The sequence below is a fragment of the Macrobrachium nipponense genome, chromosome 33, assembly GCF_015104395.2.
Source record: "Macrobrachium nipponense isolate FS-2020 chromosome 33, ASM1510439v2, whole genome shotgun sequence".
Taxonomy (NCBI): Eukaryota; Metazoa; Arthropoda; class Malacostraca; order Decapoda; family Palaemonidae; genus Macrobrachium; species Macrobrachium nipponense.
The window spans coordinates 43,601,985-43,629,607 of record NC_087219.1 but is presented as its reverse complement, the minus strand read 5'-3'; the positions used below and the strand labels follow the sequence as shown (position 1 = coordinate 43,629,607).

At 39.0% G+C, this 27,623-nt stretch overlaps 2 protein-coding genes across 11 annotated transcripts in view; both read left to right on the top strand.

The window, feature by feature from the left end:
• The window catches only part of LOC135203132 (sushi, von Willebrand factor type A, EGF and pentraxin domain-containing protein 1-like), a 257,130-nt gene extending 245,432 nt beyond the window's left edge, over positions 1–11,698 (top strand). For 7 of the 8 annotated variants that reach the window (XM_064232780.1, XM_064232784.1, XM_064232781.1 and 4 more), the window contains 3 exons: positions 317–517; positions 2,149–2,319; positions 8,790–11,698. In XM_064232780.1, coding sequence (XP_064088850.1) covers positions 317–517; positions 2,149–2,319; positions 8,790–8,983 — 566 coding nt within the window. In that variant the 3' untranslated portion in view covers positions 8,984–11,698. The remainder of the gene's footprint in view (positions 1–316; positions 518–2,148; positions 2,320–8,789) is intronic. The other variant, XM_064232779.1, reaches the window with a different exon arrangement.
• A 3,923-nt stretch (positions 11,699–15,621) lies between these two features.
• Positions 15,622–27,623, top strand: part of LOC135203129 (PMS1 protein homolog 1-like) — a 119,162-nt gene continuing 107,160 nt past the window's right edge. The window contains exons 1-2 of one of the 3 annotated variants that reach the window (XM_064232775.1): positions 15,622–15,698; positions 21,644–21,836. In XM_064232775.1, coding sequence (XP_064088845.1) covers positions 21,699–21,836 — 138 coding nt within the window. In that variant the 5' untranslated portion in view covers positions 15,622–15,698; positions 21,644–21,698. Of the gene's footprint in view, positions 15,804–21,643; positions 21,837–27,623 lie in introns of all 3 variants that reach the window. The other 2 variants (XM_064232773.1, XM_064232774.1) reach the window with 2 other exon arrangements.

The following is a 27,623-nucleotide window of genomic DNA, read 5'->3' as shown; positions in this document are numbered from 1 at the left end:
ATTTAATCAAAGGGTTGGCTGAATAAAGAATTGGTTGATTACTAGGTACAGGAAATATTCGTCCATATCGCTCTCATATTCAGTCCAAGTTCCAAAAAATCGATCAGAACTAAACAATATATAAATTTGTAGATTATATTGTTGCTTTGTAATGACATTTGATTTTGGCTGTAAATTACGCTGTGCCTTCAGTTTAATTTATTAAACACTTTATGATTATTATTATTATTAGTAGTAGTAGTATATATTAGTAGTAGTAGTATTAGTGGAGATATTCACTGTACACTAGTACTTAAATCTTACCTCCTTCCCTCAGGAGTGGAATGTCCTCCGCTAGAAGAATCCTTCCAGGGCCCCCTGACACCACGCCGCCACCCACAGTCCACGACGACCCTGAACACCGTCGTGACATTCTCCTGCGGGCCTGGTCTGAACCTCATAGGACCTCGGAAGACCAAGTGCCTCCCTTCAGGAAAATGGTCGACTTCTATGCCACGATGCGAGAGTAGGTCTAAAAGTAGGTTTGTCGTATTGCTCTGTGCCTTCTAGAGGTCCTCCTCTTCCATGCCCTTCGTTTCTGCCGGAGGCCTTTCCTTCTCCAGCACATTCTAGAAGTCTTTCGTGCCTTGGTACCTTTTAGAAGTTATGTACTTCATAGTAACCCTTCAGAAGTCTTTTCCAGACGTCTTTCATCCCTTAGTTTCCGTGAGACGTCTTTCATGTCCTGTTACCTCTAGAGGTCTTTCATTTCTTTCATAAAGCTCTCTTGATGTCTTCCGGTCCTTTATTGCCCTTTAGACGTCTTTCATCCAGAAGCATGTACGAGCGATTTTGCATGCTCCAGTACCATCTTAAAGACTTTTATTATACCCCAACGCCATTTAGGTGTCTTTCGTGGCCTAGAACCGCCTGAAGGTTTTTCTTTTCATAGTGCCCACTTGAGGTTCTTTTGTACCTAAGTACCCTCTAGAGATGCTTCATTTCCTGACAGCCTCTAGGATTTCCATACTTATTAACCCTTCAGAGGTCTCTCGTTCCCTTGGCCTGTGAAGGTGTAGGGCACACTTTCTGTCATCATTTGGGATGCTTACGCTCATATTTTTTGTAGAGATTCTGTGTTGCTACTTAGAAGCACTGTGTTCTTTACCTTATTTTCTATTTCTCAACTTTTATTTATGTATTTCTTTCTTCTATTCTAGTTTACTATAATCTCTGGGGTCTTGTTCTTTGTTTTCTCATATTGTGTTCTGTTGAAGCTTACCTAGTGAATTCAGAGCCTATTTGTTCTTGTTCCTTATCAACGTTTGCTCGCTGAAAATAACAACAGTCAAAAGTTTCAGCTTATTAGTTCTTGTGTTGTAGTTTTTGAGTTTTTGCTTCTTTTTTAGAATTAATGAATTTCAGTTGATATCTTGTATTTCCTTGCCTTTTATTTTTTTTAAGCTACTGTGATTAGTAAGTATATGTTTGAACATTAAACTCTTCTATGTGGAAATGTGTAGAAATAATTTCCATTGAGTCATAGTAAAAAGATTTTGGTCAACATTTTGTCACCTAACCCTATCTGACCCATGTCTATCAGATTTAGCAAAGTTGATTTTTTTGTATATTTCTTATTTTATGCTGTTGAAAGGTTTTCACCAAATCTTTTATGAATCAGGACTAAACCCTTACATTATAATTCAACTTTGTAGGAAGTCATTGGCTAAACTTCGTATCGTTATCTTCCTCAGGCAGTATAGAAGAAAAAAGTTTTGTCATTTCTCAGAAAATCGTAAACTTGAAAAACCATCCCGTTATTTCTTCCAATTCACAAACTTCTCAACATAAATGTTTTCACATAAGGGTTTCCTGTTCGACATAAATGTTTTCACAAAGATTTCCTGTTCAACAAAAACTGTTTTCACATAAGGATTTCTTGTTCAACATAAATGTTTTCACGTAAAGATTTCCTGTTCAACAAAAACGTTTTCACATAAGGATTTCCTGTTCCTTGTAAGCTTAATTAGCCAACTGATGAACCTCGAGAACTGTTCTCCAAGGATACAGGACATTTTAAAATAAGATCACTAATAAAACTCAGACATTCTTCACACAGGCACAAGCACTTGAATCAGACTCAAATCAGCCTTCTTTTGTTTACATCAGGGATAAGATGCGAACTACCGGAGCCGCCGAGGAACGGAAGGTTATCGGGCAAAGGTCCCTATACGGCAGCAGATGACCTCGAGATTACCTGCGACACGGGATACATGCTGACTGGCCAGCCGGTGATGCTGTGCAAGCCAGATGGTACCTGGTCGGCACCAGTACCGACGTGTGAGTAGCCTATATATACGTATATATGTGTATAACTGAATCGCGAAAGTTTGGAACGTGATAAGTGCATGAATAAAGGTATAAGCCACGAAGGAAAGTGAAGCACTGGAGTAGCTGCGCAAGATCTTTCAACTCAACATCCTTTACTCAGCAGACCGACTCAGTCTGCTAAGTAAAGGACGTTGAGTCGAAAGATCTTGCAGCTACTCCAGTGTTTCACTTTCGTTCGTGGCTTATACCTTTATTTATGTATGTATGTATATATATATATATATATATATATATATATATATATATATATATATATATACACATATATATACATATACATACATACATAGATACATACATACATACGTAAATATATGAACAAAGTTACAGCCACGAAGGAAAATTCAAACACTGGTCAGACCAGCACAGAATTGAAAATTGAACACCAGATTAAAACAACACAAAGACTCAGTAAGAACAGGTCAGACAAATAATGCTTTATTTTTGCATATGAATGAAAAGTCCCATCAGAATACATTGGACGCAAATCCAAATATTGTCATGTTGTAACGAAACTATTTCAAGGAATTAATTTGAATCTGTTTTGATTCGGTTAACCTGGGTGAATTATTTTAATGTAAGTCAAGGATTATTATTTTCTCCTTTGGGCCCCATCTTTGCTAACATTTTTATGTCAGACTTGGAGTCGAAATTTTTAAATGGTTGTAATTCTAATTTTAGACCCTATTTTTACCGTAGATAGGATGATGATACCTTCGCGTTATTCCGGCATCCTTGGCAATGTTCCTCATTTTTAGAATTTATTAACAACGCTCACCCCAATATTAAGTTTACAGTTGAGGTTGAAAATGAAGGTACTCTACCATATTTGGATTTGAGAATCACTAGAAGTAACTCAGAATTTGCCACGTCAGTCTACAGAAAACGTACCTGTACAGGACTTACTAATAATTTTGATAGTTCCTGTCAACATTCTTTTAAATTAAACACCATGCACACATTAGTAAATAGGGCCCTTAAGTATTCATCTTCTTGGAAAATTTTTCATGATGAGATTTCATTTTTGCTGGTTTTTTTAAGTCCAACTCTTTCCACAAGGCTTAGTTTTAAAAATTGTCAACCAGATACTTGCGAGGTTTTTTCAGCCTTTATCTCCTAATGTTGATGTTCCAAATAGGCCATTTTATGCAACTGTTCCTCATATTTTTTATCTGAAATTCATATCCAATTTAAAACAAATCATTGAACAAGAAATTCCGTGTCTCAAGGTCAAATTAATATCAAACAATCCATGTACAATAGGTTCCTTTTTTAATTTCAAAGATCGCCTTCAGCCCTTCATGAGATCCAACGTCATGTACAAATTGACATGCCATGGATGTCCAGGTTCTTACGTTGCTTCAACTCGAAGGTTGCTGAGGGTTCGATATTGCAGTCTTTTAGGTTTAAGTTTCCGAACAGGACAAAGATTAAAACAACCTGAATTTTCTAATATCAGGAACCATGCTTTTAATTGTAAAATTGAGCTCCAGAAAGAACAGTTCACAATGATAGATCATGTCAAACATCCTGATCACTTAACTACCCTCGAGTCATTATACATTAAGAAACTTGTTCCTTCGTTAAATGGTAATACTTCTTCAGTCACTCTATACCTGGCATAGTTAACGTCGTCACCTGCATATGACGACAGGTCATTCCATCTTCTCTCCTCATGGATGGTTAGTGTTTTGTGTATTTTCTCTTTTTACTGTTTTTTTACTTTGTACTTTTTTTCTTTCTTTTTTTATTGGTTAATTTTAAGACTATTCTAATACATGTGAGTTCTGTTTGTGTTTTATGATTTTATATGTTATTTATTTGTCTTATTGCTCTTTCGCAGACTGATGATGCATAGATGTTTCATGTGCGAAACTTCGTTGTAATAAACTTGATCCATTTACAACTTGTATCATGGACACCCTCTGAAGATATATATATATATATATATATATATATCTATACTATATATATATATTATATATATAATTATATAATTATAACATATATATTGTATATATATATATATACATATATGATATATAATTATATCTATATTAGATTATATATATATATATATAGAGATATCTATCTATTATATATATATATATATTATATATATATCATATATATATAGTATATTGGATATTATATATATATATCATATATATATATATAATATATATACTCTATATAGAAATATATATCTATATATATAGTATATAGATATCTATATCTATATATATAATATTGGATATATATAATATTATATTATACTAATAATATATATAATATATAATTATATATTTATATATTATAGAGATATATTATATCTATATTCATATTCATATATATATTATCTATATATATATATATATATATATATATATATATTAAAATAGCTTGCTTCGTGGTATTTTAAATCTAGTGAATTACCTGGAACCTTCGTCGTATATATGCATACTTCAAGAGAGTCAAGGGTTGGAGGCTAGCAATCGCATCGCAAAATTTAGTGTTAAAAACTTTCAACGCATCATAGAAATGAGTCACACTTAAGCCCGAGAGGCGGATGTGTTGACCGTTCCTCTGTTCAGTTAATGAAAAGCAATCGGATGTTAAATATGTAGTTTGGTAATATTCAGTTGTAAACATCATCTTCTATAAAAACCTGAAGGATGTATATATTGAAATCATCAAGTCATGCAATTCCAATCTTGGAATAGCTTTGATAACCTGGCTCATTATGACTTAACCAATGCTGCCTTGATACTTAACAGAGAGACTTACAATTAACATATTGCATCATTATAAATAATTAATGCTTAATACGCCTCGTTAATATTCTGATTGTTATTTTGGAGCTCAGGAGAACAAATGCATTGCATAATCACATGCAGTACTTGCACATAATTATATGTAATTAGGCCATAACTCATTGAGAGTCTGATGACGCTTCAAATTTGCGTGTCTGTACGTATTCGTCTGTTGGAAAATGCTTATATCTGTATACAGATGTCATGAATTTAACGTTGCCATGTTCATCTCTTAGGGTCGTATTTGTGCTCTCCTGTGCGGAACTTCGTTGACCGTGTTCTTATTGGGGTATTGCTTGTGGCTGAATCGTGCCATGAGATGTTTGTAACCTTATTCATATGCCGGGAAATATTTACCAGTGTTTTCTACGTAGTTGTTTTTGTAATTATCATTCCATAAAAAGACTAACCAGTTCTACACAACAAGTTTTAAGGGATAAAATTTTGCAAAAGCAGGTTCTCATTTATATTTCTTGGGCGATACCACCAATCAAAGTATTAATAACCACATTGGTCAGTAATTGCGTGATATCCACAGTGATATCCATAAAATATGGAATATTCCCCGTCATTCCCATCGAATAAGAAAATATATTCTTATCTATGCCCTTTAGGTATGATGTATTCCTAATTCTATCCAGCACATATTGAGTATCGCAAACCGTATGCATAGGAAACGAAATATTCCAATTGTAACTTGGAGAAATGTAACGTTCCTACCCGTACCCAGTGAATGTGGAATATCCTTAACCTTAACCGTCAAATATGAAAGACCCCGATCAGTATTCGAGTGGCATACGATGCTTATATAAAGCCTCCACTGCATCGGAGGAGAATGAATTCCGTCCAAGTCCACGAGGTTGGTCGGGACGTGTTGCACACTCCTTGACCTTTGCATCGGGTTTACCTCTTGATCTCATCAACTTGCAATGGAACTACAGCATCAGATATTCGAATCTCATGTTCGCCTACCCACTCAGACGTTGGGATGTCGCTGCATCTGGTGGCTATTGTTCTCCGTGTCCTTGATTTCTCTCCACGTCCCTTCAACAGAATTGAAGGTTTGATTTCAGGTTGACTATAGATACGTCTGCTTCAGCGGCTGTACTCCAGGCTCACGGTGTCACTGTTCCCCTTTCTGAGAAAGCTCTGCAGGATTTCATGCAGACTAGATATGTCTTTGTCTAATGTTAATTTGGGGCCGTGTTTGCTTATGCTTTCAACTCCGTAGGGAGGTAGTGCCGTCAGTGGACCTCATGCGGTGCACTATAGGCATTACTTAAGGTTCTTTGCAGCGTGCCTTCGGCCCCTAGTTGCAACCACATTCGTTCCTTTTGCCGTACCTCCTTTCATATTCTCTTTCTTCAACTTACTTTCCATCCTCTCCTAATACTTTATTCATAGTGCAACTGCGAGGTATTCCTCCTGTTACACTTTTCAAACCTTTTACTGTCAATTACCATTTCAGCGCTGAATGACCTCATAGATCACACTGCTTGCCCTTTGGCCTAGATTCTATGTTCAACTCAACTCAAGCTTATGCTTTGAATCTTTATTCTTCCTCTCCCTGAGGATTCTTGCTATGATTCAAGTCGTCTGGAGGAATCGGTCTTTGGAGACTTGGAAAAAATACAGCAGTTTTCAGCTGCTTCCCTGAAATTAGACGTGAAAAAAGAAAAGAAGTACATCAGTCACTGCTACAGTTATCCTTCTAATGTGGAATCTAGGACGACCAACGTTGCCATTTTTTTCTTCCCAACGGTGGTTTTTAGCAGCGTCGCCATACGCAGTTCTTTTTTACGTTATTTATGATGTAATGGTTAGACTGCGTATTTTCCGATGTAGAATTATTTTCCGTGACGTAAAAAAAACTTCACGTCACTAGCTTAGCATAAAGTATTTTGACGAAGAAAAATAAAGGATTTCAATAAAATTCATTTTTATACATAAGCTGGATATGTTTTATAACTTTATTTTCATAATAAAACAAAAAGGCAAAGTGAAGAATTTTATTCCTCAGTGCCGTGGCCTGTAGTCGGAAAAGCCACGGAGGGTTGCCAGATGTCACCAGTAAGCCACACTATACTCTGTTTTTTTCCCTCTGTCCATCCGCTTGTGGTGTTTTCACATGGTAACACTGCGTCCCGGGCTTTAAATAGTTACGCTATGTGTAAGTTTTAGGTAAATAAAAGGATATCTGGGTGTTCATTTGCAACTGAAAGTGTTTTAATAATTTACTGTATGCGAATTACACCGTTAATATTCGAAATAGGATATCATTTAAAGCCCGGGACGCAGTGTTACCATGCGCAAACACCACAGGCGGATGGACAGATGGAAAAAAAACAGAGTATAGTAGACGAAATTCCTTAAAACGTCAACCCTGAGGACGACTGTGTTGTAAACTTCCCAAGCTCAGCCGCAGCTTCTTGTGCTTGTATACAGAAGCCCCATTTGCATCACTTCAAAAAGGAAGAAGCGGGACAGGTTCCATCCGAGACGAAATTGCCCAATACTCGAACATATAAAGGAGTTGGTTGTGTTTTGTATACTGCTATAAGAATTACATTTTATTTATATTCAGAAAAGGCCTCTAACTCCACCTCGCATGAGAGTGTTGTAACCTTTTATTGGCGAGGGAGGGAAACTACATATATACACCAGGAGAGTGCAAAACGGGATGACATGCTTGCTGATAGGGAGAGAAAGCCAAATTAGATTTAACTGAATGAAGGAAAGAAAGCGAACCAACTAAGAGACAGAAGGGTTGTATACACCGTTCGTTAAATTTCCCTCCTACTTAAAGATTTATTTTATAAATTCATTGAACTTAATTGTCCTGTGAACAAGCGGGCCGAAGATACAGCAAAGAAGTAGAACTAAATCATCAAAATTGTTTCTACAAAAACCCATCCATTCTCAAATGAGAAAGGTAATTATTTGTTTTAGTTTTTTATGGTTGTGGCCACACATGTGTTAGAGTGGAATTTGGCATCCCTGACTCCTGAAATAGCTTCACTTATTTTCAATAGAATTATAGTTGTTTCTTCTCAAATACATTTTGAAGATGGGCGCGTTTTTAAATTTGTAAAGCTTATGTTGCGTTTGTTTGCTTCATTCTTTCATTCGTTCCTTTCTTAGAAGTAGATTATGTCAAACAATGACTTTAAAGAGTAATGAACATAATAGATTATATTTTGTCTCGTACTTCTGCAAATTATATTTTATTTCGTACTTCTGCTTTATTTGTGTTTTGTATCATAGGGCCTAAAGATTTGTTGAATTTCCTCCTTCATTTTTTGTACCAGGTTCGTGACTCGTGTAAAATGTAACATGATTCTAAAGATATAATTTAATTCTCGTTCCAAGTATGCATTTATTTAAAGGCACTATGTAGCTCAAAAACTCATTTCCATTTCCTTCCAGCTTCCCAACTCATCTTGGGTTTAAAACTTTTCACATTTCCCATCCCAGTTTGCCTCGAAATTTAAGGTACTAAGTTCGCTTAAAAAGAAAATCCATCTCTTTCGCCTTCCCTGTGGCAAGTTCACTCAAGGGCGCCATTTGTTTCTAAAATACCCCCCCTCTCTCCCTCTCCCCCGACAGGTACCCAGGCCTGCATGTACCCAGGGATCATCATTTCGGGCACGATGAGCTCCGTGAAGTTCTACTACCCCGTGAACGATAACGTCACTTACACGTGCAGTTCCGAGTTCGAATTGCACGGCGAGCCGACCATTACGTGCTTGGAAGGTGGGATCTGGTCTGCGCCCGTGCCATCCTGTTTACCGAAACCATAAAGAAGAAGATAGAGAAGAGATAGAGACGATTCAATCATGATAATAATGATCCACATCGAGTTCCCAAAGTAACATGATTACCTGCTTCAGAAAATGCTGTTCGCTGGAAAATAAGAAGAAACCCTCAGACGTGACGAGGAATACCCGAAGGAAATGGGTTGTGGTGCTCTGTGTAAAATTCCGAAATAAAATACATTGGAAATGAAGAGCAAAAACAATCTAAAGTGGCTTCACACTGACGTGTGCATCATTTTGACGCGAATCAGGATTCGACACAAAGTATTTGGCTTCTGGTGTAAAAGATAATCGCTTATTATTACACAAAATTTAAATTCATTGATGAAGAATGCCCATTCCTTTGCTTTTTCGCCAAATAACTCGTAAGGGAGTTATGATATTAATCATATTAATTTTAAAAATAACGAGGTATGGAAAGTCGATTTTATAAAAAAAAAAAAAAAAAAAATCTTTCTAACAAAACAACTGTTACGTGTCACTTTTACAAAGAGAAATTAATAATTAGTACCTAAGAGATATTATACTCCCTATGACATTGCCCTGGACTACATTACCTCAAAATAAGTTGGACAGCAGCCATCCCTTGTAACAAATCTCCAAGAATGGACCATTTTGTCAGGCACTTCTAATTATTCCATATTCATCATATCAGAAAAGGTCCTTTATTAAATGAAAGAAGACATATAAAACGGATTTAATTGTCTCTTGTTTTAATTCATTTTTTAATCTATTGAATATACTGAAGAAAAAAGTGTTTTAAATATATTTTCGGCGATTATGAATACCATCCATACTGGAAACTCAGTAAGGACTGGAACTTTCAGGCTGTCATGTTTTACTCCCTCGGGAAGATTATTTCTGTTTCCCAGAAGCCTTTGTCTTTTAACCTAAGTTAAATTTTCAGGGAAAAAAACGACTCATTAGATAGATTGCTCTAAAAATTGAATGGTTTAAACTTTCACGACAACTCAATGGGGCACTCTTGGACCATCCGTAGCTCGTAGCCTGAGCTGAAAAGTACCTCAGTGGTGGACTTCCTAGAGTTTCTCTCTCTCTCTCTCTCTCTCTCTCTCTCTCTCTCTCATTACATATCTATGTAATTCTAAACAAAAAAAAAACATTTAATGTTTTTTTGCATGAATGAGAGAATCGTCTGCTAATCACATTTCTCTCTGACCAGACTAAAGGTTGTACATAAGCAAAGAATCTCTTCCTCCTTCCGTCTTGGTTTTCCAGTGTTTGCTGTTGAGAATATACCCATAATACCAATGCTTGGTATTTTGGGTATACCGCATTTTCTTATGTTTGTCACACAAATTATGGGTAAATGTTTACCTCTTGTACAGCTCATCTTGAATTATATTCCACTGATGCCCTTTGACTACATCCATTTGAAGTTCCGTGCCCAGAGAATTTGTAATGCTGAACCAGAGGAAAGATGTTACTGTCAGATTAAACTGGTTTGGTGCAAGCATGTCTCTTGCTCTTAAGAATAGTCTATAAAGAAGAAGAAAACTCTCAAGAAGAAAAAAATAGAAGCCGTTTCGTACATCTCATCATGACTACCCAGATATACTTTTCAGAATCCTTCTGTTGCTTCCTGTCAAATTGACGAATCCAGGTGTCTAGTGAAAGTTGGGCACAAGAGACTGGAAAAAGCTTTTGAACTTATTTCAAAACTCTTTAGTCCGTGTGTACTGTACAGAGTCAGAATAAAGCCAGGTCTTTCACTAACTGAATGAAACATGTTACCATGTCCTGATAGTGTCCTTGACTCCATCCGTTCAAAGCATCTAGTCCATATTCCGTATACATTTCGGTATGATACAGATTTCGGAAACCATTAATTAATCCATTGTTTACAACTATATCTAATGAATGATTACTGGGGCATTCCAATGATCATTTAAGAACTCACAAGTCCAGGTTCCTTGTACAGTTGATAGTGAAAAGGAGGACTTAGAGGAAAGACTGCTGTGTACTGCTCACCTTAACATTACATCAATGCTTCGGTGATGATGACTGCAAACTCCAGTTCCAGAATTCTTCTGCAGTTGAGTAAGAAGCATTCCTCCATTCAGATCTGTGACAACATATACTGCCATCATATATGGTATGTATTTATTATATACTTATACTTTGCTGATGCCTTGGGCCCTTTATCAACTCTACTGACTTTGAAGAAGATAGAAAACCCCGATGAGTACATTTCATCAATACCCCCGAGATACTTAACACATGACTGGTACCGGTGAACCTGCCATTTCAAAACCTACATCCAAACGTCCCGTGCAGATGTGCAAGAAGAAGAAGAAGAATATGTCCATCACTGACACTCACCACCCTCATTTGTAAACTCCAAGTCGAAACATCCTGTACAGTTGGGGGAGAAGAAGAAGGAGAAGGAGACTCATTCCATACCGTAGATTAATAATAGAAGAGTCATAATGTTTCTCATTTCGATCATCCCTCTGGGAAATGCATGTGTCGCTGTTGTTGTTGTTGTTGTTTCATCAACTACTGTTATTCATTATTCACTCCTATTATGTATATACACTTTTGCTACCCTCATGCTAAGATACCAAGAACATATAGATGTTTATGAATTCATATATGTACGATGTATATGTGGTCTAATGAATGTATATACAATATGTGTATATGTAATGTATATATGGCACTCCTTTATGTATATATATATATTATATTAATATTAATTATTATATATATAGATATCTAGTCTATATATATAACTTGCAGCTGCATATTTGCATATATGTACACTCATTTGTAGTAATGATTTGCAGACATATGCATTTATATACACATGTACGTATATTTAGGTAAATATATGTATGTGGAGATACAAATATGATACATGTATACACAAGAACTTGCTTTCAGTAACAAAACCCGTTCTGTCCCATACATTGTTTCTTTTCATATACTGCAGCAGTTGATTTTTCTCTCTCTCCTCTGTGGGGCTGGTTCCCTGAAGGCTGATCCTGCAATTTATGTGTAAAAAATTAGTCAACCAATTTGTTCGATTGTCCATGCACTTTACTGTAAATTTTGCCTTAAGATATATATATATATATACCTATGTGTTCATAGATATATACACTATACATTTATACATACAATTTTCCACACAAACAGACTTATAAAGTTATTAACATAGCCCCAAGCGGGTAGTTTTGAAAACGCTTAATACGGGAACTCTTTGCATATCTTACGACCCACGATACCTCTGTGGGCCAGTTCATCTCTTATTGTAAAAGAAAATAAAAAGATAAAAGACTGTCCGTGTTGACCTTCTTTCCCTTGCAATTTATGTCAGTGGACTACTTAAGTACATACGCGGATAGCAAAGCATTTGCGGCCTCATCCTTACCAGTAGCAGCATTGAAGAATTCGAGCGAGAGATGTGTATTTCTGGTGATAGAAGTTCACTCTCGACGTGGTTCGGAAGTCATGTAAAGCCGTTGGTCCCGTTGCTGAATAACCACTGGTTCCATGCAACGTAAAAGCACCTTACAAACAAACAAACAACAACATTGAAGAATTCTGCAAAAATGCAGAAACTTTTCACAGACGTTACAATGAGTAATTAAAAATTTAGTTGTTCATGGCTATGGTAAATTTAACTTTCAACATGTTTATGAGATATTTTACCACAAATGTAAGAATGTTTTAATAGTTACGCCACTCGTATGATTATGATTTGTAAATCCAGTATGGGATCTGACGACTCGTGCCTCTTCAGTGTGTATATCCTTCAAAAAAAAATTTTAAGCACCGTAGTACTTCTAACAAATGAAATCATTCTCTAAGCAAACAACAATAGAAAAGTTCGTTAAAACTGGAATTTTTATCTTTCAGGAAGATGCATTAGATAAAACGGTGTGTTTAAGAAGCTCGGTGGTCCTCAAATTTTGTAAGTCAAAATTTTGCCAAGTACAGATTAAGTTACTAATGATAAAGATGATTTTGGTTGTGAAAGCGGTGATGGTAGAAGCCTAGTAATGTGTTCAAATGCCCAAGAAGTTCGCCTGATTAATGGTTGTAATAATAACAATTGATTTGTTGGTAGCAGTTGTAATAGCAGAAGTAGTAGTAGTAGTAGTACTATTAATAGTAGCAGCAGCGCCTTATCAGATTCTTACAGTAAAGTTAAAATTAGAAAAAGATTAGTAATTATGCCGATATAATTAGCAGTGCAAATTTAAATTATTGGCTATATTTTCCGCCAAGAGAACACATGAAAAAAATGGGACTCATCCCCTAAGAAACAGACAGATCTGCTGCTTGAAGGGTGGAAGCTATTTATAAGGAGTAAGATAATTCCCAAAAACTGGGAGGAGGTAGTCTGTAAAACTTGCCAAGCTGAACCAGTTATAATATCGTTATCCATACCTACGGGATAAATGTAAACGGTGGTTTAGTAACGTGGACTGCTTCCCTCCCCTTTACTACCAAGTTACGGAATTCTCGCTTTGCTGTGTTTAAAATGATTCCCATAAGCTTTCTCTCATTAAAGATTGGGCCTCACTATCTGTTCACCGTCATCCTGCCGACCCTTACATGAAATTAAGGGTTATAACACAGCAGATTGCCGTTGCATAAAGTATATGTAATCATAGTGGACCATAAAGTATATGTAATCATAGTGGAGAAGTTCCTCGCGGGACGAGTGGTTTTCGCGCTCGGCTGCCAATCCGGTAGTCCGAAGTTCGAATCCCGGTTCGGTCAACGCGGAATCAGAGGAATTTATTTCTGGTGATAGAAATTCATTTCTCGAATGAGTGTGGTTCGGATCCCACAATAAGCTGTAGGTCCCGTTGCTAGGTGACTAATTGGTTCCTAGCCGCGTAAAAAATATCTAGTCCTTCGGGCCAGCCCTAGGAGAGCTGTTAATCAGCTCAGTGGTCTGGTAAAACTAAGAAATACTTAACATAGTGGAGAAATCCATTCGATTAGGAGGTTTCCTCGATATAGGCAATACCTTAGCAAGGACCATTTTGACAAAGTTATTGAAGCCAAGATGAAACATGGAATACACACAGAGGTTAAAAATGCAGCTTCAAAGATAATGGACTGATCCTAAGTCATTCGATGACAGAAATGGTAAAAGCCATAAAAACATAGAGAAACACCAGTGAATATATATGACTAATTATTGACATGGATAAAGGCAGTATGTTAATATTTCGTGATTGGAACAGTAGAGACGAAATGGAAAACATGCGGTACCCTGAGGGATAGAAAAGTAAAACTGATATCTATATGTGACGCTCAGTAAGTATCATAAAAATGTGCTTCAGAGAAAAGCTGCAATGGGCCCAAATCAAGGTTAAACCTAAATCAGTCGTAAATAAAAGTTGCAGCAGGATGATTGTAGGGAAACTAACGGAAAGGATTAGCAATGCCAACATACATATACACCAAATAAGGAATGAAACTGGAAAAAAAAGAGAAATGTATTGCCGAAAAATTGATAATCAAGCTTACGACAAGGTAATATTTAAAAAAAAACAAAAAACAAGGTACCTATACTTCACTGCCACTCAAGGGGTAAAAAGAAAAATATGCTATTCTATTTGAAGCATGTCCCCAAGAGTGGGGCCAATAAGTATCTTTATGAAAAAAACTAAGACTATTATGAAGTAACCAAACACCTTGTTACGAGAAAACAACCGAAAATCTCCTTTTTCGCCTATGATTCAAGAATAGGAATAGATATGGATTCATGCAGCAGCCATTTTAGGAAGATAAAGAAGAACCGGTAGCCAACACATCATTATTCACATATTTATTTAAAGATGAACTTTAAAATAGGAAAGAATTTACAATTAACATGCAGTACCACCACAGAGGAAATGTACTTAAAAAGATCACAACCAAAGGCAAAAATAGAACGTGCAAGAGAGCCGTCTCAAAGGTGTTTTCAAATTCAGAGATACTGAAGAAAATAATTACAGATATGCAAGAAAAGGAAAGAAGATGGTGGAAAACAGTGGAAAAGTACATGTATGAAATTAAAATCAATTTAAGAAACTTGGAAGGAATGTCCAAAACAGAAATAAAGGACAAAGCCAGAATCTGGGACACAGTGAGGTGGAAAGAAGACTTGGAAAATAAAGTGACTGTGAATATATATAAAATGTGGGAAAGAGAAATAAAAGATGAAGAAATTTATGATAATTCTACTGGTTCAATACTTCTCTCCAAAGCCAGAACCAACTCTCTTAATTTAAACATAGCAAAAAGGCACCAGAATGAGAACACCTGTTGTCCTTTTTGCCAATATACAGTAGAAGACATATTTCATTTCCTCTTATATTGTTGTACTTATAGAGAGAAGAACGTGTTAAAGCAATTGGGCTACAGCAACCCTATGAAGAGAAGGAAAGTGACATAGTTGGAAAATTTCTATTTACAGGTAACAACGAAATAAGAAAAGAAACCATATACATGATGTGGAAAAAAAGAGAGAGAGAGGAAAGAGCTCAACAAATAAACAAAAGAAAAAAAACTCAAGATTAAGAGGTGCCGTTGCAAAGGCATTGCCTCGACCATAACCATAACCATAACAAGTCTAGTATTACTAATGTACTACTACTATTCCTTAGCGGCGCCAACTCGTGAATTGTCATTTACGCTTAGTAATTTTAATTGGTTGTTGGAAAGTTAATTGGTAATAACTGACCTTAAGAGCTCCTTTACACACCCAAATTTTAAGGCCTTTTGATAATTTAAGAGGTAATATTGCGGTGGTGACATAATTGGAACATATAATTAGGTAATTGCACGTCTAAGTACCAGATGTAACCAAACTTTAGGATCTTTGCTTTAGGTCTACCTAGGTAGTACCTACTATCTTAACCCACGTAGGCTAGATAAGTTTTTAACAAGTTTTAAAGGGTCAAAAAAATTAGGTAGAAATCCCTACTAGGCCTACGGTAACGATATATATGCATACCGACACTAGTTTTCACTTTGTACGCAGTGTGGTTGCTTCTTTAGCTTAATCTACTACTAACCTAGCTTTAGCGTAGCCCTAGGCCTAATTAGGTATCCCCTGTCGTACCGTTGGGCTGTACTACTCTAGCTAGTAGCTTAAAGCTGGTAGTAGACCTTAATCGTATAGGCCTACTGTAGACCGGCAAAAATAGCTAGTACCTAGCCTATGTCCTTTTTTTTCTGGTAGCTTTCCATGAGTTGATGAATTTTGGGGTTATTTTTGTCAATTTTTGTAAACCTATCATACCCAGTGGCCGCTCCCTGAAGGTAGTCTGATAGGCCTATGCTAGGTATACTAATAGTTTAATGGAGAATTAGTAAACCAGAGAGGGAAACTTGGGGGGGTTTTGGTACTTTTGTGGAGGAGAACGCACAAGCTTAGGCTATTTAGTTTGGGTTGCGTCTTAGTAATAATTATCACATAGATACCACATAGGCCTATTAGGTATATACTGAGGGACCTTGAACCCAATCTGAGGTAATTCTAATCAATAACTCTGCTTGGACTGCAAGAAATGTTCCTGCAAATACGACAGCCACTAGCAACTGGGGCGTCAAATGTATTTTGCCATGTTTAGTACTAGCCGTGGCGGTTAATTACAGTTGACCCCTCAAAAAATAACAGCAAATTCTTAATAAACAACCCAAATACTATAGGAAACTGTAATTTCCAAAGAATTGCTTAACTCAGAGTTATTACCTAGCTCTACCCAATCTGACTTTGGTCTGGGCACCATAAGTCAGCTTATTGCACAGTGTAGGCGTTAGGTATGCTTGCTAACTGAAGCATATTGTGCCATATATTATAGGTATCTGATCAGGGGTTTTTCCTAAGGAAACTCCAAACTGACCTGTTAAAGGATTGTGCCTATCATAGAGAAGAGAGGTTTTGCTTACATAGAGTACATGTTTTAAGCATCTTTGTCTATAGCCAAAGGGAATGGATAGCCTTCTTGATTCCTCCAGGATAAGTTTACCCTAAAAGTAAACAAAAATGAAATGACAGAAAAAAATAAGGAAAACAAAGAACAAGATAAAAGTATGGATGCAGAGATACTCATTGATACTACATATGAGGCAATAAAGCAGCATACCTACGAAGAAATAAATTACGATATGACAACAGAAAAGCAAATCCCGAAGAGGCTCTACCCAGATCTATACAATGACGGGAAAGAGGAAAAAATAGACAAGAAAGACAAAATCTGCAACCTTTTGAAAAGAGGGAATTGCAGATTTGGAGAAAGATGTTACTACAAACATCCTAAGATATGTCAAAACTATGAAATATATGGTAAATGTGCATACTTAGATGGATATGGGGATGATTGCAGAGATCTGCATCCAAAAATATGTAAAAACCTAAAAGAAGGAAAAGGATGTAAGTTCGACAAAAAATGCAAATATATGCACCCTGTAGCCATGAATCATAATCAAATAAATAACCAACCAAGTAATAAAATCCAAAATAAGAAAGAAACAAATAAAGAGAGAAATCAGGTAAAAGAGAAAAGCAAACCACCAATGAGATATGCAGAGGTGTCAGCAAAAAATTTCAAAGCATCAGCTCCGAAATTCTACTCAAGAGATAATAACTGTATTTATTATGCAAGAGGATATTGCAGAAACGGAGAAAATTGCAGATTCAGACACAAAATTAATAATTATGATGAAGGAAGATCAAATATTATGGAAAAGTTGGATTTTTTAATGTCAGAATTTCTGGAAATGAAAAAAAGAACAACATACCAGAACAGGAAAGAGACATGGGAAAATCCTTATTACTATCAGTATTAAATGAAGGAGAAAACACGCAAACCATCATAGTGATGAATGCGCAGGGTTTAGTTACGAGTAACTCAAAAAGAAAATAGAGTACTTAGAAGAACTAACCCAAAATGAAAAGAAAATAGATATAATGAATATAAGTGAAACCTGGTATTCCCAAGAGACTGGGAATGATGATCAAATAAAAGGGTTCCAAACTTATAGATCAGATAGAAAAAATAGGAATCAAGGGGGAACCGCAATATATGGGAAAGACAAAAAACAAGGAAAAATATATGAGAAATATAGTAACTCAGAATGTGAACTAATAGCGGTAGAATTTGAATCTGAAAAATTGATGAACATAGTAATATATAGACCTCCTAATACTAAAGAGTTTGACTTAATAATTGAAAAATTGGATGATATATGTAGAAATCACAAGGACTGGACTATTCTCCTATCTGGTGACTTCAACTTTCCTTTCGTAGAATGGAAAGAACGAATAGGAGATTGTGGTTGTACTTATACATATAAAAAAGAGAGTAATAGTAGTGCAGAAGATAAGAGGCAATTTGAAAAGCTATTAGATATGCTACTAGAATACAACATTCAACAAATAAATCACCTGCCAACAAGAAAGGAAAATACTTTAGACCTAGTATTTGTGAACGAGATGAATTATGTTAAAGAAATAATAGTTTATAATGCGAGTATTTCAGACCATAATGTCATAGAATTAACAGTTCATTCCAAAGCAAGTGAAAATAGAGATAAGCAAGAAATGAAAAAGTGGGAAGGATATGGAAAATACAACTTCTACAGTAAAAATATAAAATGGTCAGAAATTAATGAAGAATTAAACAAAGATTGGGATAACATTTTCGTAAGTGATGACATAAGGGTAAATACGGAGATATTATATAAAATATTGGAGATAATAGTGGAAAAATATATACCGAAGAAGAAAAGTAAACATCATTCATGCATACCAAGAGACAGAAGGATCTTGTTCCAGAAAATCAGAAAGTGGAAAAAAGGTCTTGCAAAAGAAAAAAATGCATGGAAAGTTATAGAACTAAAAAGTAAGATAGAAAATGCAGAACAAAAGATTATACAATCAAAAGAAAATGAAAAACGGGACTTGGAAGAAAAAACCCTATTAAATATCAAGCAAAACCCCAAAAACTATTATACTCATATGCGAAGAAGATGAATAAAAGAAGAATAGAAATAGGCCCTCTGAGAATTGAAGGGAGATTAACGAATGAAAAAAAGGAAATTTGCAACATACTGGCAGAACGATATAAGAGAGAATTCACCCCTAGAATAGATAATGAAGATAATGATATAGAAGTAAGGGATGAAAATAGTGAATATTTAGCTGACATAGATATTAATGAAGCTGATATTGTGCAGGCTATTAATGAAATTAAAAATGGAGCTGCTGCAGGGCCTGATGGAATTCCTGCTATTTTGTTAAAGAAAGTAGTTCATTCTATCGCAAAGCCACTTGCAATATTATTAAGACAAAGTGTAGATACAGGCAAGATATATGATGAGCACAAATTAGCATATATTACCCCTACTTTCAAAAGTGGATCAAGACTAGAGGCAAGTAATTATAGGCCTGTGAGTCTAACATCACATATTATGAAAGTGTATGAAAGGGTAATGAAGAAAAATATTATGAAACATTTAATAAAAAATAATTTGTTTAATAAAGACAACATGGTTTCGTACCCGGAAAAAGTACACAAACCCAACTGTTAGTCCACCGTGAAAACATATTCAAAAATATGAAAAGCGGAAATGAAACAGATGTGGTTTATTTAGACTTTGCAAAAGCTTTTGATAAAGTAGACCATAATATATTGGCGAAGAAAATTAGAAAACACAATATCGTGGATAAAGTAGGAAGATGGTTAAAAGAATTTTTACACAACAGAAAACAGATAGTTATTGCAAACGACGAGAAATCGGATGAAGCCAAGGTAATATCCGGTGTGCCGCAAGGTACGGTGTTAGCTGCAATACTGTTTGTTATTATGATTGAAGACATAGACAATAATGTTAAGGATTCGGTAGTGAGTAGTTTCGCAGATGACACAAGAATAAGTAGAGAAATTACTTGTGATGAAGATAGGAACGCTCTACAAAGAGACCTTAACAAAGTATATGATTGGGCAGAGGTAAATAGGATGGTATTTAACTCTGATAAATTTGAATCAATAAATTATGGAGACAGAGAAAGAAAGCTATATGCATATAAGGGACCTAATAATGAGACCATCACAAATAAGGAAGCAGTTAAAGACCTTGGTGTGATGATGAATAGGAACATGTTATGCAATGATCAAATAGCAACTCTGTTGGCAAAATGTAAAGCAAAAATGGGAATGTTGTTACGGCACTTCAAAACAAGAAAAGCTGAACACATGATTATGCTTTATAAAACATATGTTCGTAGTCCACTTGAATATTGCAATATGATATGGTACCCACACTATCAAAAGGATATTGCACAAATAGAGAGTGTACAAAGGTCCTTTACAGCTAGAATAGAAGAAGTTAAGGACCTAGACTACTGGGAAAGACTACAATTCTTAAAATTATATAGTCTAGAAAGGAGAAGAGAACGCTACATGATAATTCAGGCATGGAAACAGATAGAAGGAATAGCAGAAAATATCATGGAACTAAAAATATCAGAAAGAGCAAGCAGAGGTAGATTAATAGTGCCCAAAACTATACCAGGAAAAATAAGGAAAGCACACAGGACATTAATCCACTAGGCACCAGCATCGATAATGCAGCGTCTATTCAATGCGTTGCCAGCTCATCTGAGGAATATATCAGGAGTGAGCGTAGATGTGTTTAAGAATAAGCTCGACAAATATCTAAACTGCATCCCAGACCATCCAAGATTGGAAGATGCAAAATATACCGGAAGATGTACTAGCAACTCTCTGGTAGACATTAGAGGTGCCTCACACTGAGGGACCTGGGGCAACCCGAACAAGATGTAAGGTCTGTAAGGTAAGGAAGTGATCCTTCATTTTTGTTGGAAAAAAAGACAGTAATAAGCTAACCAGAAATTTGTAATGGAAATGAATGTTAAGTTCCTCAAAATAACTCCACAAGTTATGGAGAAACCACTTGCCTCTAAGCATTACAAACCTTCATCTTTTATATGGATATACCTTTGGCAAAAGCTGGTTCAATTATTGAAGCTTGGTATCAAAGTAGTTAACATGTAGCAGGTGAGTGAGACTGTTGGCGAACCACCCACTCACTTGGCTATGAGCACCATTTTTTTTTTTTTTCAACTTCACTGTCTAACATGGTTTATGTTTTTTATGCAGATTTTTTCATGAGTATGATTATATTTCAAATGATGGCACCTAATTCCTCTCTTGATGGAAGTCTGATCAAAACCTCATTTGGTGTCTTCTCTTTGCTGTCATTTCATTGGTAGTATATGGAACAACATTGGTTACTTGTGTCTGATCCCCCAATGCCCCTAGTGCCCTTCAAAGAAAGTGAAGGACGATCACTTGTGGTGTTTGGATGATAGGAACACTACCTGTACCATGCTATGTACTTTGTTTCAATGAGCAGACCAGCTTTGCCAAAGGTATACTAATAGGAAAGACTTTTAAGTTTGTATATCAAGGAAAAGTGCAATTTATGATAAATTTGTGATACGTATTTGGCTTTTAAAGTAATATGTATATCCATTTTGTGACACCATACAAGGATATAAATATTCCTAGTTATATTTCTAATCAGGATAACATTTTTTGGATGTTGTATAACCAAATTCATACAGTATATTCATTTCATTTTCAGCAATTCCTGTTAATTAATAAGAATTGATGTACATACGTATTGTGAAAATCCCAGAATGGTGCTGACAGCTCTTCCTCAAGATACAGTAAGACTTATCAAAAGTACACAAGTGATCACTACTCCTTCATCCATCGTGAAGGAGTTGGTAGAGAATTCCCTTGATGCCTCAGCAACAACAGTATCTGTTAAGTTGGTATGTATAAGTTTTGCAGTTAGGTATACTTTTCAGCACAGATGTCTTGCATATGTGTATGAGTACTTATAATTAGAAATTTGATCCATGATGGAATAGAAATCTTTAAGTAGGATGAGAACCCACAAGTCTGCAGTAAGAGAAATGTGTGAAATTAGTTATTGATTTGGAATGATTAATTATTCATACGTGGAACACACCTTAGGTTTTAACAATAGGATAAATCTTCTGGTGCTGGCTGGAAACCGGTTAAAATCAATCAGAGATTATAAATGCAAGGAATCTGTGGCATCTGGCATTCTATGCATAGTTGAAGTGGAAGCAAGTCAAGAGAGTGCAGTTGAATCCAGTGATGTCCTATCATCATAGGATGTCTCCTCCGATGAGTAGCATACTGATCGTATGTCATTATAAGGGATCACCTCATAAGATGTCTCCCCTTTTGGAGATACACATTTCCTTAGCATTTCAAGGACTTCTCCCCTGTCTACAGTTCAATTACTTTGACAATGCACAAGTTGACAGTAGAATGTATCTGGGCTGAGTGTTTTGTCATAGGACGATCACCTTGGGTTATCCTATTATCTCTTCTGTCTACTTGGATAAGACCCATGTTAGACCTCTTCTCTTCAACTGGAAGCCAGAGGTCCTCTATTCATGGTCCCAGAATTGTTCATTGGAGCAGAGCAGAGGACTCCCTTCTGCTTTCTGGGAACTCTCTGGGAGGTTGAACAATGGAGTGCCCACACCTACCATCTTCGAATCTTCTAAAGTCCCAGGAAGTTACGCTCAGCTCCAACATTCTGATGTGGACTTGGTTGTCTTGTACGGTCCATGCCCCCGAGGCCAGGAGCTCTTTAAGATGAGCACCCCAACCTTAGGAGGAGGCTCACAAGTACAGGAACAACTCAGAGGGCTGAGTAAGTGCATCTCCTTTGTCAAGCTCCAAATTCTTAGGTTAACCCTAGTAGCTCCAAGCTAAGTGGCCAAGAGAGATTCTTCCCTAGCACAAACTTCTTCACCAGTTTCTTGTGGAAAGATGCCGCCAATCACTAGGATCTTTATCTCTTCATGTCTAGAGTCAATCCAGTATCTCTATCAGGAGATCTTTCTTGCAGAACAGTGACTCAGAGAATCTTTGTCAACCAGATGCAAGAGAATCTTCGTCAACCATATGCAAGATGAGCCGTCTGCTGCTGTGATTGGTGTCATCAAAAGGGTTTCTCTCCACTCAGAGTTCCTGTTCAGTAGACAAGTTCTTCTGAGTGTTTTTCAGAACAGAGGAGGTTCCTTATGTTGATACTGGCGAGGTGCTACAAGACTTACTAATTTCTGAAGGATGCAGACCTCTCTTCACCCTCAGAATCCTTGGTGTGGTTCAAGAGCCTGGAGCAGTCTTGTACATCTAGGAAACTCAGACCATCTTCATGGGACCTTACTGTGTTACTGATTATTCTCACAACCTCCTTCAAGCCCATGCATCAACCATCTCCCAGGAAACTGACTTTGTAAGCAGTTTTCCATCTGACCTTGGCTTCCATGGAAGGGTTGGAAAGCTCCAGAGTCCCTTCTAGCACTGTCATTATCTGAACGTCTGGTCTCCTAGAGGTTAGGTGTCATAGACTTCATGTTAACACAGGCCAGGTCAAGAAAGAGGTGTCCTAGAACACCCTTTTGGTTTTCTACATGAGGTGTTTAGACAAGCAGACTCCTCATCATCAAGTTCTCCTACCGATTGGGTGCACGCAAAAGCACATGACACCAGACGAATACGTTCCTCCCTGGCATGTTAAAGTACTTAGCTGTTCATAGGATTTGAATGCTGGTTCATGACTGCCTCAAACCACTTTCACTTCCCTCTGCATGAAGAGTTTTGCCCACAGATCCTCAGACACATTTTCCTTGGGTGCCGTGGTGGCTGTTCAACAAGAGTGACTCATCCAGTGCCCCTGGCAGGACAGTTTGTATCTTGCCTAAGATGATTGTGTGGAGTAGGGAATGAGGGAGTTGACTGGCTTCTTTTCTTTCCCTTTTCTCCTTTCTTCAATCCGAAGGGCACTTTTGAAGAATAGACATGTCATACGCTGGAATTGGCTTGATGCAGGTGAGCATTGCAGCCATACTGTTACAGCACTTTTCATGTTCCATCAACATGCAAATCTGCTTTTCAGTAGCTTAAACTCCTCTCTCCAGCAAAGGGAGTAAGGAGTGGTGACAAACCCGTTTCTTGTTGTCAACATGGTTTGTTGCCTGAACAGATACAGTTCTTTGTTCCGACACGGCATACAAACCTTCGGTCCTTTTACAATAGGAAGGTACTAGCGGCAGCTGGATAGGTCGTAAGCTTTCGAACAAGGGGTTCGGTAGTTAACTGCTTGTCCGACAGGCGCGCGCGCGCGACTGGGAGGTAAACAAATCACTTTTGCTTTCGGCCTGCTGGCGTGTGGACGTGTATCATCGCTCTCTGCCCGCTTCATCGTCGTTGCTTTCGCATGGTTGTGTTTTTCTTTTTCTATTTATCTAGTGAAACTGAATTGTAAGTACAATCATTTCATATTTATTTCCATTGAATTCAATTGTGAATTAAAGGATCTTGGTTTCTCCACGCCCTCCGATTACCCGAGTGCCGGGACTGAAGGGCGTAAGTGCGGGAATTCATTTTCCCAGAAATGATCCTCGTATTGTGTATGCTCGGTGCCGAGGGCGGGAGAGCGCTCGCTCCGAGCGTATATTTTGGTTGGAAATGTGTAGATGAAAATCGTAAGTGCGTGCTCTTTTCATTTATATTTTTTTGACCTGTATGCTCGTTGCCGAGCGAATGCGCTCGGCACGGAAACTTATTCTGTATGGAAGTGGAATCGCAAGTACAGTATTCTTTTTCATTTTCATATATTATTGTAGCAATACTCATTTTGGATCAGTTTCCGAGCTTGCCCGGAGATTGATCCTTTCCCCTTTTTATTTGAATGAAGTGAAATCGCAAGTGCAGTTCTTTTTCATTTTCATTTTTTTATTGAGATTGCATTATTTACTTGGATCAATTGTTTCCGCTATTTCCCGGGAATTGATCCCTTCCCTTTTTATTTTTGTATGAAGTGAAATCGCAAGCGCAGTATTCTTTTTCATTTTCATATATATTTTGATTGCATCAGTTCATTATGGATCAAGGTTTCCGTTCATAATCGGGAATGGATCCTTTTATTTTACCCTTGCGCTCGGTACCGAGGGCGCAAATGCGCTCGATCCGAGCCCTTATTCATTGTGAAGTGAATCGTAATGCAAGATTCTTTTTTTCATTTTATTCCTTTTATTATTGAATTTGCAATCAATTTTATTTGGTTCAAGTTCCGCTCAGTCAGGGAATTGATCCTTATGCCTTGTATTCGTGCCGATGGCACGATTGCTCTCGGGCTCTTATTATTATTGTTGGGTACATGGGTGCTGTGGCGGGGGTGGGGAACGAGAATCCCCCCCCCCCCCACTCAACTCCCACAGATGGCCCTTTCCCTTCGGAGGGGAGGTTATCTGGTTCTTCTCTCGCCCGATCCGTCGAGTGCGGGGGAGGGCGCTCGGTGCCCGATGTACAATTGTATTCGGGGTCTGCCGCTCGTTCGGGGTGGGGCTCACCCCCCACTAATCACTACTACTGTTATTTCCGCAGGTGCTATTGCCACGAGGGTGGACCTTGGTGAGGTATGGGCGTCCTTCCATTTGCAGGGCGTGCTAGTGTCCAGGGGCTGCGGTTCTATGTCTGGGCCTACTGCGGTCACCCATGGAGTGGTGACCACGCTCCAGGTGACGACGTCCCTCCTTACCTGGTGTACTCGCCTCACGTGGTAACAGTCTTGCCTACAGCCGCTGTGAAGTGCCGTTCGCCGTACGAGAGGGGGGCGTGCCGCCGCCGCTCGTGGTTGCCGCGCTGCCGCGACCACACTTCCGCTGCCCTAGAGCTCGCCCCTGGACCTGCCGCCGGTACCAGGATGTTGCTGGCTGCTGCTCCACTTCCTGTGTTTCCGGTGCTGCCTGCCGTACCTGCCGATTCTGGGCTGACTGTCCTCATGCAGTTGCTGCGGCTGGCTGGCCCTGCCGTGCCGTTTGTCTGGCTGGCTGTTCTTTGCCGTTGCTGCGCTGGCTGTTCCCTACCGATGATTGTGCTGGACCGTTGTCCTGCTGTTCCATGGACTGCCCCATAAACCTGCTGATGTCGTCCCTGTTGTCCGTGGTGGTACTACCCCAGACTTTGGTCTGTCTGTACAGGTGCGTCCGGGCCCTGTGGCTTCGGCTACAGCAGCCCCGGCTCCGCCCTGGATAGCAGATCTTACGTCTGTCCTGAGGAAGCTGACGAAGAAGAGGAGGAAGGTGTCGTCGTCTTCATCTTCTTCATCGTCGTCGGCCGCCGCCTCTTCCCCTTCGACTTCTAAGGCTTTACAGCCGAGGAAGAAGAAGGTCGCCTCCTCCCTCCTAAGAAGTCTCCCTCGGGAGCTTCTCGGGACCCGTCTCACCTCGGTGGGTACGGGAGGGTTTCCTTCCGCTGGTCCTCCTGCTCCATCGGGAGCGGGGCCCGTCTCTTCTTCCGCAAGGAAGAAGACTACGGGGACCAGAGGGGTACCGGCTAACACCGGTACTTCCTCGCCTGGTGTCAGTGGTTCTGCCACTGCATCAGGGTCCCCGTCTCGGCCTCTCGTTCTCCGAGGGAGGTACCGAGTGTACGGTCGCCTAACCAGCGACCGTGCAGCCAGGAACCAGACCTCTGAGTCCCGCTCAGCGTCAGGTTCACGGCACGGGGCGGAAGACTGGTGACAGCCGCTCATCGCGACTCTCACCAGACCAGCTCTCACTCTCGCGGCGGAACAGCTGGCTACCCGGGGACGTGACGGTCCACGACCGGACCACGGGCTGAGGCTGGGAAGAGGTCCCTCCCGTTCGCCGGTGCCAGCCACGGCTGGAACCAGCGACGTGACGTGCCGTGAGGACAAGCACCGGTCTCACTGTGACAGTGGAGCCTGCAGGTCGCCTGACCGTCGCTCTCACAGAGAGCGATCGGGTACGGCAACCAGCACCAGCTCTTCTGACACTCGAGATCGGGGCCGCTGTGCTCAGTCCAGCCGTTCTCCACAGCGAGACGGTTCGACCAGGCCTGCAGCTCGATCGTCACCGCGGGTTGACGATCGCCTGCAGCCCTCCAAGCCTGCTGGTTCTGCCAGCGAGCGAGGAGGGAGCGCAGGTCTGCCTCTCCCGTACCTTCAACCTCCTCGGGTTACCCCGGGAGGAGCGAGGTATTGAGGAGTGATCGTGAGGGGTGCGCCCCTCATGATCCCACCACGACGCCCATACGTGCCAGGCACGGTTCTTGGACCGGCCAGGACGTATGCGCAGTGGATGGAGAAGACCGAGAGGGCTGTCGCTGTTCCCCCTTCTTAGGAGGAAGGTTCTCGGAATATGCTCTTGTTCGAAGGGCTTAACGGTCCTACTCTGCAAGATGCTGTGACTTCCGAGATCCAGAGGAACTTTGCCGAGGTTACGGCGCTGATTCGTCAGCACAACGACCTCGGGGAAGGATCGCCGCTCCCACCAGCAGAGCCACGTCTCGGCTCGAGTCGTTTTGGGGCCCGAGAGGGAACCCAAATCGACGGTGGGTCGGCCGCGATCGGAGCTTGCCGACTGTGTTGAACCCTGCCAGGTAGTCTCTCGTCTCCGACAAGAAGGCGCTCTCAGTTCTGGCCGGTCGAACAAGCTACTTTCACCTCCTCTACTGCGACAGAGGCGTTTTTATACGTGTCTTCGGAC